This window comes from Zea mays, chromosome 7 (assembly GCF_902167145.1).
Source record: "Zea mays cultivar B73 chromosome 7, Zm-B73-REFERENCE-NAM-5.0, whole genome shotgun sequence".
Lineage (NCBI taxonomy): Eukaryota > Viridiplantae > Streptophyta > Magnoliopsida > Poales > Poaceae > Zea > Zea mays.
This window is the reverse complement of record NC_050102.1, coordinates 76,219,495-76,238,510: the sequence shown is the minus strand read 5'-3', so window position 1 is coordinate 76,238,510 and position 19,016 is coordinate 76,219,495. Positions and strand designations below refer to the sequence as shown.

General features: G+C 46.8%; 1 protein-coding gene across 5 annotated transcripts in view; it reads left to right on the top strand.

Annotated features, from left to right (window-relative positions):
* Nucleotides 1-19,016, top strand: part of LOC100501309 (uncharacterized) — a 46,092-nt gene that overhangs the window by 9,034 nt on the left and 18,042 nt on the right. For 4 of the 5 annotated variants that reach the window (XR_002263334.3, XR_002263333.3, XM_008653571.3 and 1 more), the window contains 11 exons: nucleotides 6,678-6,803; nucleotides 6,890-6,937; nucleotides 7,013-7,130; nucleotides 7,206-7,271; nucleotides 7,350-7,411; nucleotides 7,506-7,562; nucleotides 7,635-7,703; nucleotides 7,810-8,002; nucleotides 10,629-10,889; nucleotides 11,520-11,581; nucleotides 15,883-15,960. Coding sequence is in view for 3 of the 5 variants with exons in the window: in XM_008653571.3 (XP_008651793.1) it covers nucleotides 6,678-6,803; nucleotides 6,890-6,937; nucleotides 7,013-7,130; nucleotides 7,206-7,271; nucleotides 7,350-7,411; nucleotides 7,506-7,562; nucleotides 7,635-7,703; nucleotides 7,810-8,002; nucleotides 10,629-10,889; nucleotides 11,520-11,581; nucleotides 15,883-15,960 (1,140 nt within the window). In the remaining 2 variants the exon portion in view is untranslated. The remainder of the gene's footprint in view (nucleotides 1-6,677; nucleotides 6,804-6,889; nucleotides 6,938-7,012; nucleotides 7,131-7,205; nucleotides 7,272-7,349; nucleotides 7,412-7,505; nucleotides 7,563-7,634; nucleotides 7,704-7,809; nucleotides 8,003-10,628; nucleotides 10,890-11,519; nucleotides 11,582-15,882; nucleotides 15,961-19,016) is intronic. The other variant, NM_001196061.2, reaches the window with a different exon arrangement.

The window sequence follows — 19,016 nt, the reverse complement described above, 5'->3', positions numbered from 1 at the left end:
ACCCCGTAAGCAGCCTTTGGCCCATACCCCGACGTTGTTACAACCACTACGGCGTGGGCGAACTCTCCCTCGGGAGCTCGGGCGTACAGACGACCCCTCGGTCTCGGCCTCGGCTCTCTACGGGAAGTCAGCAGGCACGTATCAACTGCGCAATTCGCCGTCACGTCAGACGCCAGTGCATCTCTCCTTCGAATACAAGACTCAACTTCAATGCGGATGCTCCCCTTGGTGTATAAATAAGGCAGTGGTCCCTCCACGGACGGGGGATCAAGATCCAGACATCAACACACATAGACGAACGCTCACTCCTCCACTCGGTCTTAGATATTGACACTTGCCTGAATCATCTCTAGGGACTTGGGGATTTCCCCTCTCCCGTTGTGCTTGTAAACCCCTACTACACTCACCACAGTGTGAGTAATATAAGCCTCATCCTCTCTGCTAGAAGTAGGGCCTTGAGTAGCCCGAACCAGGATAATCGCTTGTGTCTCCTCGCACACCATCTAGAGTCGGCCACGCGACACATTTACTGGTTGGTTAAGGACCCACGGTCCAAACATCGACAGTTGGCGCGCCAGGTAGGGGGTCTAGTCGCGTGAAACACTCCCAGTTCTTGCCAGCACTCTAGATGGCAGGTTTCCACCACCCGTTCAGGCTTGGGGCAACGATTAGGTTTGAGTCTTGAGTTCATGTCTCTCGGCATCGAGTACGACATGGTACTCCTCCCGCCTGTCCCTCTTGAGCGTCCAAGCTCCCGTCGCCGCCCTTCTCGTCGCAGGAGGCAGAGACAACAACCGCGATCGTACCACACAGGGCACTCCATGCATTGGCGGTACCGCCGTGATGGATGACAGCATTGAGTCCCTCTCAAGGGACTCGGCCAGCGTCAACATTTCACCCGGAGTGCCGCCAGCCGCACCTGCACAAACATTCCTGGCACCACCTCCTCCGACGCGGGAGACACCAGTCCCCCACGACGCTGAGCGAGCGGTGTCAGCTACACCACCGGCCCTCCCACCCGTGGGTCAGGAGGAGCCGGACGCTCCCTAGAGAGACATGGAGTGGGACGGGGGAGAACCGCCGTGTTCAACCCCATCCCCTTCCAGCCAAGCTTCGACACCAGCTCCGTCACCCGGATGTACGCCGGGCTTCCGTTCCCCTTAGGGAGCCTGGACTTATCCGGGCTAAGGGATCTCGAGTCCATGCTGCAATTTCTGTATGCTTGTGAAGAAATGCTCTCCGAAAGCTCGGAGGGTTACAACTCCGGTGGTGAGGGCTACGATCCGACTCGGGAATGCTTCCATGTCGACCCGGAAATCCCGGAGGAAGGAGATCACCTCGGCATGCCGCAGGAAGGTGACCAGCCTCCACCACATAACCCAGATGGGGCCCAGACTCCTCCAGGGAGCCATGAGGATCACCTCGAGCAACTCCGGGAGTTGCACAACATGCTCAGAGAAGAGCGGCAACGCCTGCAGCAGCTGCGACAAGCTTTGGAGGGAGAGGCTGCGGGCAAAGCCCTCGATGGGGACGCGCGAGCGATGACGCGCGATGTCCTACGTCGCATCGAGGAAGACGCCGACGCCGCCGAGGCCCCCATCCTCAATCGAGCGAGCCAAAGCCTTGCAGCGGCTGTGCTCTTGCTCCGCACCATGCCAGAGCTCTCCACCACCGAGGGACGCCACATCCACGACGAACTTCGGGGGCTTCTAGAATGCGTCGCGGTCCAGCAGGCCGAGAGCTCGGCCTCTCGGCTTCGAGAGTCGGTTTCGAGCTATCAGCCCGGGCCCTCTCGCTTCGAGAGGGAAGCCTCCTGTCGGGAGGGAAGCCTCCTGTCGCTTCGTGAGGGAAGCCTCGGTGCATCCCGCGCATACCAGGCAAAGGGCACCCACTGTGCATGACCGTCTCCGAGATAACCGCCAACCCCAGACAGTCCATGACCATCTCAGTGGACGCACTCGACAGCGCGAAACATTCGGCTACCGCCCCCGGCGGGGCGGATGCTACGACAGAAGGAAGGACCGAAATCCTTCCCCCAAGCCACCGAGCCCTCAAGTTTTCAGCAAGGCCATTCGTAGGGCACCATTCCCGCCTCGGTTTCGAGCCTCGACTACAATCACCAAGTATTCGGGGGAGACGAAGTCGGAGCTCTGGCTTGCTGATTATCGGCTCGCTTGCCAGCTCGGGGGGACAAACGATGACAACCTCATCATTCGGAACCTCCACCTCTTTCTCTCCGACTCTGCTCGGGTCTGGCTCGAGCACCTTCTGCCGGCGCAGATCCACGACTGGGAAGACCTGGTCCGTGTCTTCGGAGGGAACTTCCAGGGCACGTACATTCGCCTAGGAAACTCTTGGGACCTCCGAAGCTGCTGACAAAAGCCTGATGAAAGCCTCCGTGATTATATTCGCATGTTTTCGAAACAACGCACTGAGCTCCCCAACGTCACCGACTCTGATGTCATTGGGGCATTCCTCGCCGGGACCTCCTGTCGGGACCTGGTCAGCAAGTTGGGTCGCAAGACCCCGACCAAGGCTAATGAGCTGATGGACATCGCCACGAAGTTTGCTTCGGGGCAGGAGGCGGTCGAGGCCCTTTTCCACAAGGACAAGGGGGACAGGAAGCGAAAGGAGGGCGCCCTCGAGGCGGCCACCCAACGCAACCGGAAGAAGGGCAAAAAGAAGAAGACGCAGCAGGGCCCGCCCGAGGCCCTCGTCGCCGAGCTCGTCGCCGCCGCGGAGAAGCGTAACCCTCGGCCCCCCAAGGGGGGCCAGGTGTCTTCGACAAGATGCTGAAGGAGTCGTACCCTTATCATAAGGGCCTGGTCAAACACACCCTCGGCGAGTGCGACATGCTCCGGCGCTTCTACAACAAGCCTGGCCCCTCGGCGGAAGGGGGAAACAAGAAGGCCCTGACAGCGAAAACGACAAGAGCGACGACTTCCCCGATGTGCATAACTGTTACATGATCTTCGGGGGAGACACCGTCAACATGTCCTCAAGGCAGCGCAAGCAGGAACACCGGGAAGTCTTCTCGGTCGAGGCGGCGACCCCAGTTTACCTAGACTGGTCGGACCGCGCCATCACCTTCGACCGGGATGACCACCCGGACCACGTCCCAAACCCTGGGAAGTATCCACTCGTTGTCGACCCCATCATCGGCAACACGTGCCTTACAAAGTTGCTCATGGATGGAGGCAGTAGCCTCAATATCATCTATGCAGACACTCTAGATCTCCTAGGGGTCGGGCGGTCTTAGATCCGACCTGGGGCCACGCCATTCCATGGGATCAGCCCCGACAAGAGGGTGCATCCCCTCGGGCAGATTGACCTGTCTGCTTCAGGACCCCCACCAATTTTCGAAAGGAGACCCTCACGTTCGAGGTGGTAGGGTTTCGAGGTACGTACCACGCTGTGCTCGGGCGGTCATGTTACGCCAAGTTCATGGCCGTCCCAAACTACACGTACTTGAAGCTGAAAATGCCTGGGTTCGCGGGCATCATCACCATCGGCCCCACTTACCGTCATGCCTATGAGTGCGACGTCGAATGCGTTGAATACGTCGAGGCGGTCGTCAACTCTGAGGCCCTCATTGCCGATCTGGAAAACCTCGCTGGAGAGGTGCCCGACGCCAAGAAGCACGCCAACAACTTTGAGCCAGCCGAAGCCACGAAGGTCGTCCCCCTCGACCCTAGCGGCTTTGGGGAGAAGGCGCGGCAGATCGGATCTCAGCTTGAGCCCAAATAGGAAGCAGTGCTCGTCGACTTTCTCCGTGCGAACGCCGAAGTATTTGCGTGGAGTCCCTCGGACATGCTGGACATACAGAAGGAAGTCGCCGAGCACTCCTTGGACATCCGAGCCAACTCCAGATCAATGAGGCAACACCTGTGCTGATTCGATGAAGAAAAACACAGGGTCATCGGGGAGGAGGTCCACAAGCTATTGGCGGCCGGGTTCATCAAGGAAGTATTCCATCCAGAATAGTTAGCAAACCCTGTATTAGTTAAGAAAAAAGGGGGGAAATGGAGGATGTGTGTAGACTACACTGGTTTAAATAAAGCATGTCCGAAAGTTCCTTACCCTCTTCCTCGAATAGATCAAATCGTAGGCTCTACTGCAGGGTGTGAAACACTTTCCTTCCTTGATGCGTATTTTGGTTACCACCAAATTCGGATGAAAGAGTCCGACTAGCTCGCGACCTCTTTCATCACCTCGCAGGGCATGTATTGTTACACAACCATGCCCTTCGGGCTGCGCAACGCAGGAGGCACATATCAACGTTGCATGAACCACGTGTTCAGCAACTACATAGGCTCAACAGTTGAGGCCTATGTCGATGATATAGTGGTTAAAACCAAGAAGGCTGACAACCTTGTCGCCAACCTGAAAACTGCATTTGCTTGTATCCAAGCCAAGAACGTTCGACTCAACCCTGAGAAGTGTGTCTTCGGCGTCCCCCGAGGCATGCTCTTTGGGTTCATAGTCTCGGAGTGAGGAATCAAGGCCAGCTCGGAGAAGGTCTCGACCATCACCAACATGGGATGCCTCGTGGCCCTGAGCCGCTTCATCTCACGACTCGGCGAGAAGGGCCCGCCCCTGTATCGTCTCTTGAGGAAGACCGAGCGCTTCGCCTGGACGCCCGAGGCCGAAGAAGCCCTCGAGAACCTCAAGAAGCTTCTCTCCAACGCCCCTATCCTGGTACCCCCTGCCGAAGGGGAGCCCCTTTTACTCTACGTAGCCGCAACCACCCAAGTGGTAAGCGCCGCTATCGTGGTAGAGAGAAAGGAGGAGGGACATGCCTTGCTGGTCCAAAAGCCTGTTTACTTTGTCAGCGAGGTACTGTCCGAAACGAAGGTACGCTACCCACAAGTCCAGAAGCTGCTGTACGCGATAGTCCTAACTCGAGAAAACTGCGCCATTATTTCGAGTCCCATCCCGTAACGGTGGTGTCGTCCTTCCCTCTAGGGGAGATCGTCCAGAGTAGGGAAGCCTCGGGCAGGGTAGCCAAGTGGATCGTCGAACTCATGGGAGAAACTCTCTCGTTCGCCCCCAAGAAGGCCATCAAATCCTAGGCCCTGACTTTCTGGCCGAATGGACCGATACCCAATTACCAACGGCTCCGATCCAGGTCGAGTTATGAACCATGTATTTTGACGGGTCGCTGATGAAAACCGGGGCTGGCGCTGGATTACTTTTTATCTCACCCCTCGGTGTACATATTCGATACGTCATACGTCTCCACTTCGCTGCGTCCAACAACGTTGCCGAGTATGAAGCCCTGGTCAATGGTTTGCGCATCGCCATCGAGCTAGGGGTCAGGCGCCTCGACGTCCGAGGGGATTCCTAGCTCGTCATTGACCAGGTCATGAAAAACTCGAGCTGCCATGACGCAAGGATGGAGGTTTATTGTGAGGAAGTTTGGCGCCTCGAAGATAAATTCTTCAGCTTGGAGCTCAACCACGTTGCGCGAAGGTACAACGAGGTGGCAGACAAACTGGCAAAGATCGCCTCGGGAGGGATCACGGTCCCCCCGAACGTCTTCGCCAGGGACATCTTCAAACCCTTGGTGGTCCCAAGGAGGTGCCCGAGCTCACCTCCCACGAAGAAACGCCCCCGGCCGATGGGCCCGAGGCGATGCAAATTGATGGCGACGAGGACCGAGCCGCTCCAACCTCGGACTGGAGGGCACCTTACCTCCGAGGAGAGCTCCCTCTAGGGAAGACCGAGGCCCGACACCTCGCCCGCCGAGCAAAGACCTTTGTTCTGATAGAAGGAAAGGAGCTGTACCGATGCAGCCCCTCGGGAATACTTCAACGATGTATACCATTCAGCCAAGGGCAGGAGTTGCTGGGAGAAATCCACTCGGGGGCTTGCGAGCACCACGCCGCGCCCCAGACCCTCGTCGGCAACGCCTTCAAGCAAGGGTTCTAGTGGGCGACTGCAGTAGCGGATGCTATCACGATCGTGCCGAGGCTGCCAGTTCTACGCGAAGCAGACACATATGCCAGCTCAAGCCCTTCAGATGATCCCAATAATGTGGCCATTCACCGTGTGGGGATTGGATCTCGTCGGTCCTCTGCCGAAGGCACCCGGGGGCTTCACCTGATGGTTGCCATCGACAAATTCTCCAACTGGATCGAGGTCCAGCCCCTCAACAACATTAGTTGCGAGCAGGCGGTTACCTTCTTCACGGATATCATTCATCGCTTCGGAGTCCCCAACGCAATCATCACCGACAACGACACCTAGTTCACAGTGCAAACGTGGAAATAAATGGGTGGAGGCACGAATAAAGCCTCTGCCAGGATTCGAACTCGAAACCTTTGGCTTTGATACCATGTTAGAGTGGACGCAATAACCAGTTTAACCAAAAGTTGAAGCTGATAGGAGAAGGTAGGCAATCCATTTATATACTTCAACAAATACAAGAGAACCCTAACCTAACCCTAAACATGAGTCTACCAACTATTACCAACTGCTACAGAGTGCTGTCACTGTATAGGTTTTAAAACCCTTTTTTTTTCTTTAGATGATTTTTTATTTTATTTAAATATGAAAATCTTCTGGCTCATGCATTTGTCTCTTGATCATGGCTTTTGCTTGTCTCTTTTCATCCTGGACTTTTGGTAGATACTGAATTTCATCCTTAACTTCGAGTTCAATTGTGTATTTATCAGGAACTGCCCAATGCAAGGTCATGTTTGAAATATTTTGAGAATGGTGGGGACACTATCCTGGGTTATAGAGCGGTTCAGGTTAATTGGAAAGATCTGGACTATTGCAATGTTTGTGATATGGATGAGGTAAGCAATCTTGTTCCTGTTCCTACATAGGTTATTCCCTAGGTTATAATCAATCTGAAACTTACTGATCTTTGTTTTGCATCTAGGAGTATGAAGACAACTTATTCTTGCAATGTGACAAGTGTCGTATGATGGTATGAAAGCCTTTCTTGCTTAGCCCAGGTTATTGAATGTGGAAGTGTTTCCAAATGCCTTAAAACATGATCCAGGTTCATGCTAGATGTTATGGTGAACTTAAACAATTGGATGGAGGACTTTGGCTTTGCAACTTGTGTCGACCAGGTGCACCTCGTGTGTCTCCAAAATGCTGTCTATGTCCAGTCACAGGTACAGACTTTCATCCCACATCAATGCATAATGAAATATTAGTATATTACTAATGGGTTGTAAAACATTCTTTAGGTGGTGCAATGAAACCTACAACAGATGGCCGTTGGGCTCATCTCGCATGTGCTATATGGATCCCTGGTAATCATTTGTCCTAAATCATCTTGATGTTGTGACGTAACATGCTTTTAGTTTTCTCAATCTGTTATTCTGTCACAGAAACATGCTTAAAGGATGTAAAGAGAATGGAACCTATTGATGGACTGAGCAGAATCAACAAGGTCAACCTCTGTCTTTTGGTGTGAACTGCTTATTTCAATCTTTTAGTACTTCTGTAGAAACATCATTGCTCATCATTGTAGTTTGTCATTGCAGGACCGTTGGAAACTTGTATGCAGCATTTGCGGAGTTTCATATGGAGTTTGTATACAGGTACTTTACAGTTGGTTGAATCTACTGTTATGATGATTAAAACATGTTATAACTCTTCTTGTATCAACATAGTGTTCTCATCCTACCTGTCGTGTTGCGTATCACCCTCTTTGTGCACGTGCTGCTGACCTTTGCATTGAGGTACCGAACTAGTCTTTTTTCTTCAGGTTATTTACTCAATGATTACTTTTTTTTTGCCTCGACTAACATGCATTTCCATTATGGGGACCTGTTTCGTTAATATTAGCTTGAAAATGATGACAAAATCCATCACATGTATCTTGATGAAGACGAGGATCCTTGTATTCGTTTACTCTCGTACTGCAAAAAGCATAGACAGCCTTCTGCTGCTGAACGTCCATCTTTAGAAAGTGATCCTCCTGAACCCATTCAGGTAGTTCAGACAGATATGGCTTCATCATCTGGTTGTGCAAGGACCGGTAAGAGAACAAGCACTGCTAATTTGACAAGGACATGGAGCTTCTTATTGTTCTCTGTATGCAAAGTTTAATCTGCATTAAAAAATCACCTCACAATGATATTAATTATATTTTTTTGGCCCCATGTTTTATTTAGGAAAAAGTCCAATTTACTCCCCTCACTGGACAATGTTCACATAACCAACTAAAGTATTTTTAGTTTATTTTACCCCTCTACTCCTTTGAGTTGGTTCAATTTACCCCTTAAAAAAATATGTATTTTTTATTTATTTATGTACAAACTGAGTTTTCAGTTCAAATTTTGTTGGTTAGTAGCTAATAGCATAATTTAGCCTAGAAAATATATTACGATTTTTATAATTATTTTGATAGGTTAGGGATCAGATAAGGTAATAACTTTAATAGTACTGTTAGAGTTGTTGTGCTTCTCCTATTGTAATGGGCTGACTTTTTGTATTGGGCTTAGGCCCAATTGTTCTATATAAATATATTTTCCAACCCTAGTTAGGGTTTCTACTCTAATATGGTATCTACAACTAGGATTAGTCTTCTTCATCCCCTCCCCATCCTTAGCCCCCACTATTGCCGTTGCCGGCTACAGTAACTGGGCTGCCGCCCCCCCTCGTGCCTAGCCTCGCCCCCGACGCGCGTGGTCGGCTCCCCCGCGCCCGCGCTTCCCACTCCGAGCGCCGCCTCCCGATATCCGCTCCCCCGCGGCCCCTCTTTGTCGGCTCCTAGACTCTGGCGCGGCTCTGCTCGGCCCGTGCCCGCCGGTGTTCTCCAACGGTTGATCGCTGGACTGCCACCCCTCTCCCTACGACGGCCCAAGTCGAGAGGACCACATCTCGTTGCGTGCCCGTTCGCCCTTGCTTGCATCATTCGTTCGCACTTCGCTGGTCGTTGCTAGAGAGCGACCAAGAATACTCCATTAAGACAGTGTGGAGCTGCAGTGCATGCCATTGCCACTACTACCACCAGTCATCTACCTAAACCCAATGCATTTTTGTAGCGGGTGCTTTGAGAAGGAACAACCAGGGTGCCACAACACGGACTCTTCTCTCGGTCGGTCGCCACGACCCTGGTGCCTCTCCTCCGCGGACAACCCTGTGCTCCCTCCTCGCCAACCTCGGTGCTGTCGCGATCGTCCTCTCCACGCCCGCGCCCGCGTCCGCTTGGACTTGCACCGCCGTGGCACCCGACGCTGCTGCCATCGCCGCGTTACCCCTCTTTGTCATCCGCGCTGCTATGCTGTCCCTCCCAGGTGTCCACGCGGGCACGCTCGCGCTACCCACCCTCCTCGTCACACCCATCTCCGATGGGCTTGTTGCCGTGGATGGGGGCCCCTTCATCGCCCATGGGCTCGCTACTGAGGCCGTCGTGCATCCGCCACCCTCTACCGCGCCGGCTGCACGCCGTCTTGGCCCCGCGAGTACCGTCGTGCCCTCACCACCCTTCCTTCGCTCCGACGTGGTTTACATGCCTCCCTACCGTGTGCGCTTCTCCCTACGTGATGACCTATTTCTTCGGGGCACATTCGTGGCTTGTTTAGCTTCTCCAGGAGATGCACAGTCCGCTGACCACTCTTGTCTACTGTGACAACGTCAGCGCCATGTACCTCTCCACCTACCTAGTCCAACATCAGCGCACTAAGCATGTTGAGCTCGATCTCCACTTCGTTCGCGAGCGTGTCGTCGTCCGTGATGTGCGAGTACTTCATGTCCCGACCACTTCTTAGTTCGTCGACATTTGGGCCTCCCTACGTCGGTGTTTGAGGAGCTTCGGTCCAGTCTTAACATTTGCCGTGGCTAGAGTTGCGACTGTATGGGTTGTTTTGTGTAATGGGCTTAGGCTCAAATGTTCTATATAAATATATATCCCAACCCTAGTTAGGGTTAGGTTTTCTAGTCTAATAAGTACGAAACTAAATATGAAATAATGATGAACAATAGTATGTGGATTGTGGAGACAAAAAGGTAGATCTTACTAGGGGGAGATTTGTTTTTTGTTTCTCCACGTAAAAGTTAAATTTCAAGTTAATATTTTTCGAAGTCATTGAAAACATCATAACTTATGTTAGAAAAATATGTTAAATTTTTTTCATCATTATTTCATATTTAGTTTTGTATCATTAAAGTTATTATTTTATATGATGCATAACCTATCAAAATTATTATAAAAATTCATAATATATTTTTAGGCTAAAATATGTTATTAGCTACTAACCAACAAAATTTGAATTTTGAACTGAAAACTCAGTTTGTACATAAAGAAATGAAAAAATATAAATTTATTTAAGGGTTAAATTGAACCAGCTCAAAGTAGTGAAGTAAAATAAACTAAAAAAAATACTTTAGGGGGTTATGTGAACATTGTCCATAGGTGTGGGGAGTAATTTGGACTTTGACCTTTTATTTACTTAAGGGGTTGTTGTTCAGGTGTTGTTATGGTGTAGGTTTGCTGGTTAATATCGTCGATTCCTTGCAGTGCCATCTTGATTGAAGCTGCATTTTTATGCATATGATATAAATTTAATATTTTTTTATTTTACTAAAGATTACCCTGTTTAGATTGATTACCTATCTTGTTCATATTTATTTCATATCTTAATTCCCTGTTCCTTGGCCAGAACCCTATAATTTACACAGGAGAAGGGGCCAAAAGCAGCCACAAGTTGTCGCTACTGCTTCTCTGAAACGTTTATATGTGGAGAATAGACCTCATATTGTCAGTGGCTACTGCCAAAACAGAGTAGGCAATACATGCGGAGAATCAATTCAACCGTTTGGTTTGTCAGATGCTGTGCAGCAAGAAGCTATTGGCAATGTGTCTTCTATGGTTGAAAAATATACAATCGTGAAGGCTACATTTAGGAAGAGACTAACTTTTGGTGAGTTCTATTCGGTTTCTTATCCTTTTGTATTTCCATATCTTCTGGAGTTGGTCAAGTCTTCATACCATTTTCCAGGAAATACGTTCTGAGCCAAGATAAGATACTAGTTTTGTAATCTTAATCACTTGTGTTTTTCCTGTCTCCAATTTATTTTTACTAGAAAAACATATCTTTTTCCTGAATATGTTGTGTTGTTTCAAGGGAGGAAGCTTTTGTCCTATTTCACACATTGCTTCTTCTATACCATTTATCAATATCTGTGCTTTGTCAATGATGGACACATTTTTTGTCTGCAGTAGCAGTGGAGTTTATAGCAATAGATTGAAAATTTTATTGATACAAATCTTTCACTTTTTTGTTGCTTAAAGTCTAATGTTAAATTGGGTGATAGTCTGTAGTGGAATTGGATTTAGTTTGTACCAGCTGTGAGTATTACAGATCGGGGTAGGGATTGTTTTATGATTTTGAGGATGTGATCTGTATTGCCCCTGCATAGGAATATCAGAACTATGGTATTCTATTTTGTTGAATTGTTGGATTTGAATGAAACAATTTGGCAATGTTATGATATTCACTTGTACTTCAGTGAAATGTTCATCATATATTGATTGTATTGTCTTTTGATAGGAAAATCAAAAATTCATGGATATGGTGTCTTTGCCAAGGTTGCACACAAGGCCGGAGATATGGTATATTTTTCTGTTTTCCTTTTATAAATATTTTATTCAGATGCGTATGTTTTGGAGCTGATTACTTTGAATGCAAAATCTGGTATGAAATTTCACAAAGAAGCAAATAAAACAACACGATATAAAAGAAGGAAATAACACTGCTAAGTCACCTGGAATGTGGGTCCATGCCATGGTTCCTTTACTAGGCCCATGGTCCCGTAATGTGGGTTGTGGACTTTGTTGGTTGCCACCAGATCTGGACGGTATGGGCCGTAGGAGCATGGTGATCATGTTGAAGTGTATAAGTGGATTGACTACCTTCTCCCATCTGTTTAAACTTTTGGGTTGAACTGGTTAGTGCGTCTACTCTAACATGGTATCAAAGCCAGATGTCTCGAGTTCGAATCCTGGCAGAGGCTTTATTTGTGATTCCATCCATTCATTTTTCATGTCTACGCCTTTCTCTCGATCTGCACGTGAGTGGATGTGTTGAAGTGTATAAGTGGATTGACTACCTTCTCCCATCAACTTTTAAGTTTTTGGGTATCTTCTCCCATCAACTTAAGCTTTTTGGGTTGAACTGGTTAGTGCGGCCACTCTAACAAATGAGACCTTTTGTTATGGAGGCCGAAAGGAGTGCTCGAGAGAGCATGGTGATGTTGGTACTTGGCTGACATACCAAGTGGTCTCCTAGGAACCAGACAAGACCATGGTTGCTAGGGTCAGAGAATGAGATTAGGGCTTTGATGTTTACCGGCTGTGAGCCACTAACTATAGCACCTTTTCCTTTTTTTGTTTTCCCTTCCCTTCTTTTATGCTATTCTGATAATACTTTATCATCAATTATCATGAACATAGCCTTTTAGTCCCAAGCAAGTTGGGGTAGGCTAGAGTTGAAATCCAACAAGATGTCACCAAAAAGAGAAAGAGGGAGAAAGGGGAGGGGAAAAGCTTTTGAGAGCACTAAAAGGAAATCACGGTTCGGGCGCATGGATAGCATCTTTCCAAGCACTTCTATCCAAACACAACTCCATTGGGATATTCCATTCTTTCAAGTCCCTTTTGATTGCCTCTTCCCATGTCAAGTTTGGTCGACCTCTACCTCTCTTCACATTATTGTCCAGTCTTATGATGCCTCTATGCACCGGTGCTTCTGGGGGTCTCCGGTGGACATGCCCAAACCATCTCAACCGGTGTTGAATAAGATTTTCTTCAATTGGCGCTACTGCTTTTCTTCAATTGGCGCTACTCCTAGCCGTTCGCGTATGTCATCGTTTCTCACTCGGTCCAATCTTGTGTGCCCACATATCCAACGCAATATACACATCTCTGCGACACTTAGTTGTTGGATATGTCGTCTCTTAGTAGGGCAACACTTAGCCCCATATAACATAGCAGGCCTAATCACTGTCCTGTAGAACTTGCCTTTCAACTTCCGTGGCACTCTCTTGTCGCATAGGACTCCCGATGCTTGATGCCATTTCATCCACCCCGCTTTGATTCTATGGCTAACATCTTCATCAATATCACCATCTCTCTGTAGCATTGATCCCAAATAACGGAAGGTGTCCTTTGGTATTACTTGTCCTCCCAAGCTTACATTTCCATCCTCACTAATTGTAGTACCAAAGTCACATCTCATATACTCGGTTTTGGTCCTGCTAATTCTAAATCCTTTTGACTCTAGGGTCTGACGCCATAACTCTAGCTTTCTATTTACCCCTTCGCGGCTTTCATTTACTAGAACTACATCGTCAGCGAAAAGCATACACCAAGGGATATCTCCTTGTATATCCCTCATGACCTCATCTATCACTAAGGCAAATAGATAAGGGCTCAAAGCTGAACCTTGATGTAGTCCTTTGTTAATCGGGAAAACATTTGTATCACCATCAGTTGTTCGGACGCTAGTCAGAACCTTGTCATACATGTCCTTGATGAGCGTAACATACTTTGTTGGGACTTTATGCTTATCCGTCCACCACATGAGATTACTAGGTATTATCACAGGCCTTTTCCAAGTCGATAAAAACCATGTGCAAGTCCTTCTGCTCCTTATATCGCTCCATGACCTGCCTTATTAAGAAAATTGCTTCCATGGTTGACCTTCCAGGCATGAATCCAAATTGATTCATGGTGATATGTGTCATTCCTCTCAGACGATGCTCAATAACACTCTTCTATAGCTTCATAGTGTGGCTCATGAGCTTAATCTCTCGATAGATGGTACAACTTTAAATATCTCCCTTGTTCTTGAAGATTGGTACTAATGTACTCCTCCACTCATCAGACATCTTGTTTGATCGAAAAATATGGTTGAACAACTTGGTTAGCCAAACGATAGCAATATCCCCAAGGCATTTGCACACCTCAATTGGGATACCATCTTGGCCCATCGCCTTGCCCCATTTCATCCTCTTTAAAGCTTCTTTGACCTCTGGTTCTTGGATCCTGCGTACAAGGCATCTATTTAAATCATCAAATGAGTCATCCAATTGGGTGTTTATAGTCTCATTCTCACCATCGAAAAGATTGTCAAAATACCTCTGCCACCTTCGTTTGATGTCTTGTCCTTTCACCAAGAATTGATCCATCTCATTCTTAATGCATTTAACTTGGTTGAGGTCCATTGTCTTCTTTTCCTGAATCCTAGCTATCTTATAGACATCCTTCTCCCCTTTGTACTTAGTCTTCGGTAAAGATCATCATAGGTTCAACCTTTTGCCTCACTCACAGCTCGCTTTGCAGTCTTCTTTGTCACCTTATACCTCTCTATGTTGACCGCACTCTTGTCATGGAACAAGCTCATGTAACATTCTTTCTTCTCCTTTATTGCCTTTTGAACATCCTCGATCCACCACCAAGTATCCTTAGGTTCATCGCTGACCCCTTTGGTCACTCCAAACACCTCTAACACCACCTTTCTAATACAAGTTGCCATCTTCACCCACATGTTGTTTGCATCTTCTTCTTCGGACCAAGCGCCCTCCACAAAAACTATTTTCCTAAAACTTCGGATGTCTCCCATTTGAGTTTCCACCACTTCGTCCTCACAATTTTGGCTTGTTTATCCCTATGGGTACTGATCCTCCTTGTACCTGGACTTGGGACTAGGTTATGCTGCACCAACATATGCTGAGACAACATAGGCGGAGTTGCTATTCTGATAATACTATTCTTACATATTTTGCTTACATAATAAATGGCTAATAATTAAGTTGTCCTTGTCATCACCTTGGATTTGTTTGATTCACAATCAGTGTAGACAATTATAATCTATTTTGTTAAATTTGCACGGGAAAATGCTATATGTTCTGTTAGACTACACTAGTCAATTGTTCGCGCATTGCCATAGTTTCTATATATCATATGATAAGGTGGGAGCTAAGCATCTTGACAGTCTGAGGCTTATTTTCGCCTTAAATAGGGTCTACTCGGGCCTGTCGGCCCTCTCCTTAGTTTTGTTTCGCCTTATATGTTGTTGGAGAGGAGGCATGGGTGTTAGGATCTTGGTGATCAGGTCCCGTGTTTGTTTTTCTGCCCTCCAGGGCTTTGTATTTCGGTCCATTTTGGACCTTTCCTTTCTTAATATAATGATGCACAACTCTCCTGCGCGTTCGAGAAAAAAATATATGGTAAGACCGTTTCCACTTTGCAGCAGTTCACCCATATGGTCACCCAAAACATTGTTTTACACTGTAGACTACACTGTTCTCAGAGTGAAGTTTGAATATGGGAATAAGGATGTGTAAGCTGCTGGAGATAGCCTAAGACTTTGTTTTAATAAGACACAAAAATATGTGTGTTCTATTGGTTAGGTGGTGTAAATGTAGAGCCAACAACCAAGGTTCAAACCCCCAATTTGTGCAGAATTTTAATTTGTTTTTGCATTAAGCGGGAAGCGTGACGCGGAACGACTGTTGAAACTGATGCTTTATATATTAGAGATTATTAGGGTTTCACTCATTCTAACATGGTATCAGAGTCAAAGATCATGATTTCGAATCCTGGCTAGCGCAAAATAAAATTGTTGTTGCTTGCTCGTATTCCACATCTGAGACCCAAGAGACGCTTGACATGATGGGGAGTGTTGGAATATAAGTGAATTGCCCAACTTTTCCTATCAGCTTAAGCTTTTGGGCATTCCAACATGTTCAACTGATTTTTTTGATTCGGTACGATCATGCCTCTGCTGGCAGCTTTTGTGCCCAATTCAGATGTCGTGATATGACTTGAACAAATTTTCACATGTATAACAGTACTCATTTACATCTATTTGTGCTGAGCTAATTTATCTGAATTTCGACTTACTCCTACAGATGGTTGAATACATAGGGGAGATTGTTAGACCACCGATATCAGACACTAGAGAGCGGCGAATTTACAACTCACTAGTGGTAAGTTTTCTTTTGGAATTTAGTTCATTTTTCCATCGAAGATATTTTTATATAGATGTGGATAACTAGACCCGCAGATTTAAATAAGTGCTCTTCTGGTTCTCCGTGAACCGATTTTTTGCTTCACAGTTAATTTTCACCTGTACCTGTCTGGCTGGTCATACGTAACTCTGCTCTACCCTAATATTGCAATGGATTCGAGTTTGCCCCAAGTCAAATATGCTACGTTTGATCAAAGTTATAGAAAAAGCAAGACTATTAAAACATCAAACGAGCACCATTAGATTATGAGATATATTTTGATATGGTACCGTTTTTTTCATGAACATGTAGGAGAGGTGTGCTTTATTTCATTACAGGAAGAATAGAGTGTACATAGAGTACAAGGGGGAAGAATCCTCAAACACGCACACACACGCACACACAAAGAAAACACAGCCCACATCTCGCCCTTTGAGAAAAAAAACATGACTAACACTACCGGAGAGCAAGATCAGCCACTCCAAGTCCACGACTGATCAGAACCTCCTGTAGTCTCTTTGCCCCAACCGAACACCATAAGGAAGTAAGGAACATTCATTTGCAATGATCTGTAGCACCATCATCATATTTGTTCTTGCTCCATCAAAGACATGTATTTCGGTGTTTCCAAATCTCCTAGGTCACGAGAATGATAAGAGAATTGAGATCCTTCCTGATTTCATTGGGCATCATCTTAGTTGAGCAGCATCACCAACTAGAGAACATAGTATATGGTACCTCTTTGATGTGGTAGATATTAATACTCTTTTTTTTGTAAACTAGGTCAAACTTAGGACGGTTTGTGTTAGGATAAACTCATAATTTTTAGTATAGAGGTAGTGAGTACTTAGAGCAACTCCAGCAATGGCTTGCCCCTAAAATAGGGTTCTACTTGCTTTTGAGGGCCTTGTTTTTCTGGGCTCAACTCAAGTCAAGCGGCAATTCTCAAATCAGGGCCCCACTTTCTTTTTTCCTATTTTCTCAATGTATTCTACCTATTTGTGCCAACAAAAATTCAAACAAATAATATTAAGAGTCCATCCAAATGGAAAATATTTAAATACACCGATTTAAAATGTCAATTCAAGATGATATTATGGCTGCCCGGTTGTTTCTATAAGGAGTGCTGGCTCATTATTAAAGATGATATTATGGCTACCCTGGTTCAGTTTAGTGTGGTAATTTTAGAAATTTGCAACTCCTAAACACAGCATTATTAACACTTTTACCAAAGAAGGAGGATGCTACCATGGTCAAGGATTTCCAGCTGATTAGCCTCATTCACAACTTTGCTAAACTTGTTGCAAAGCTGCTGGCCAATAGGTTGCCTGGGAAACTTAATGAAATGGTGGCAGCAAATCAGAGCGCTTTTGTCAAGGGTAGATGCATCCAGGACAACTTTGTCCTGGTTCAACAAATAGCCAAATATCTGCATCAACAAAAGCAGCCCCATATTCTTCTGAAGTTGGATATCTCTAAAGCTTTTGATTCGGTGTCCTCGCCGTTTCTGCTGGAGGTTTTTCAAAGAAAGGGTTTTGGACTCAACTTTAGGAATATGATCAGCAGAATCCACTCCCTCAACCCGAGTCCTCCTCAATGGGATTCCAGGAGACATCCTTTACCACTGTCGTTGTCTAAGACAAGGTGACCCCCTTTCTCCTATGCTCTTCATATTGGTGATGGACGTGCTTAACTGTTTGATTGAGAAGACCAGCATTGAGGGATTCCTCCAACCTCTTGCTTCTCGGAGTATTCATCATCGGGTTTCCCTTTAGGCCTTTACGCTGATGATGTGGTGTTATTCCTCCATCCTGTGATCCTGTCGCCCCAGATCTTGAAATGATAAAAGACATCTTATATTTATTTGGGGCAGCAAGTGGCCTTCAGACCAACATACAGAAAAGTAGCATTCTGCCCATACAATATTCGAGGGGAGGAAATGTCAGTACTCCAGAATTATCTTCCTTGTACGTTCCAACTTCCAAGAGTTTCCTTGCAAGTACTTAGGGCTCCCTCTCTCCATCAGAAAATTGTCTAAAGCACAAATGCAACCATACATTGATAGAATTGCTTCACAGCTGCTGGGATGGAAGGCAGACTTATTGAACCGGGCAGGTAGAGCACTTCTTGTGCAACACGTTATGACGGCCATGCCCATCTACATCGCCACTGCCTTGGACCTTCCCCCATGGTATTGGAAGGTGGTTGATAAGATCCGGAAAGGTTTTCTTTTTCTCGAACGCGCAGGAGAGGTGCACATCATTATATTAAGAAGATAAAAGGGTTCAAAATGGACCACTATAAGAAAGAGGAGCCACCTTACGGTGGCCAGTAACACTGATTTCAAGTCGGGCGACCAGCTGGTCGTCCCAGAGGACCGACCAGGCGCCTAATCGCGATTAGGGCGACGATTAGGACGCCTAATCGGTCCTGGTCGACCTTAAGTCGTCTCCTAATCGTCCTATACAATTTCTGGACACACACACACACACACACACACACACACACATATATATATATATATATATATATATATATATATATATATATATATATATATATATATACTGAACTGAGTCTGAAATTACAAGCAGTGAAGCAGCAGAAACGAAAGTCTGAAATTGGAACGGAAATATAGCAGTAGCAGCAGAACAGAAAGTCTGAAACTGAAATATTGGGAAGAAAGTACAAGCAGTAATGCTAATGCAGTACCTACCTGTATATTTCCGTTCTGAGTAAACCCTAGCCGCCACTGGACGACCAGAAATCAACTAATCGGATGCCTAATCGGACGATCTGGACGCTTAATCGACGATCTGGACGACCAGAACGTCTGATCGCGTCGTCCGGCTAATCGGCCACTTACAGGCGACCAGCTCGACTAATCGCGATTAGTCGGACGAGTTGCAAACAGAGGCCAGTAATGAAAATAGAGAAATGTGTCCATTACAACACCAACCTTTTCGGAAAGGTTTTATCTTGTGAGGTAGTAAAGAGGCAAGTGGGGGGGGGGGAGCATTGCCTGCTCACTTGTT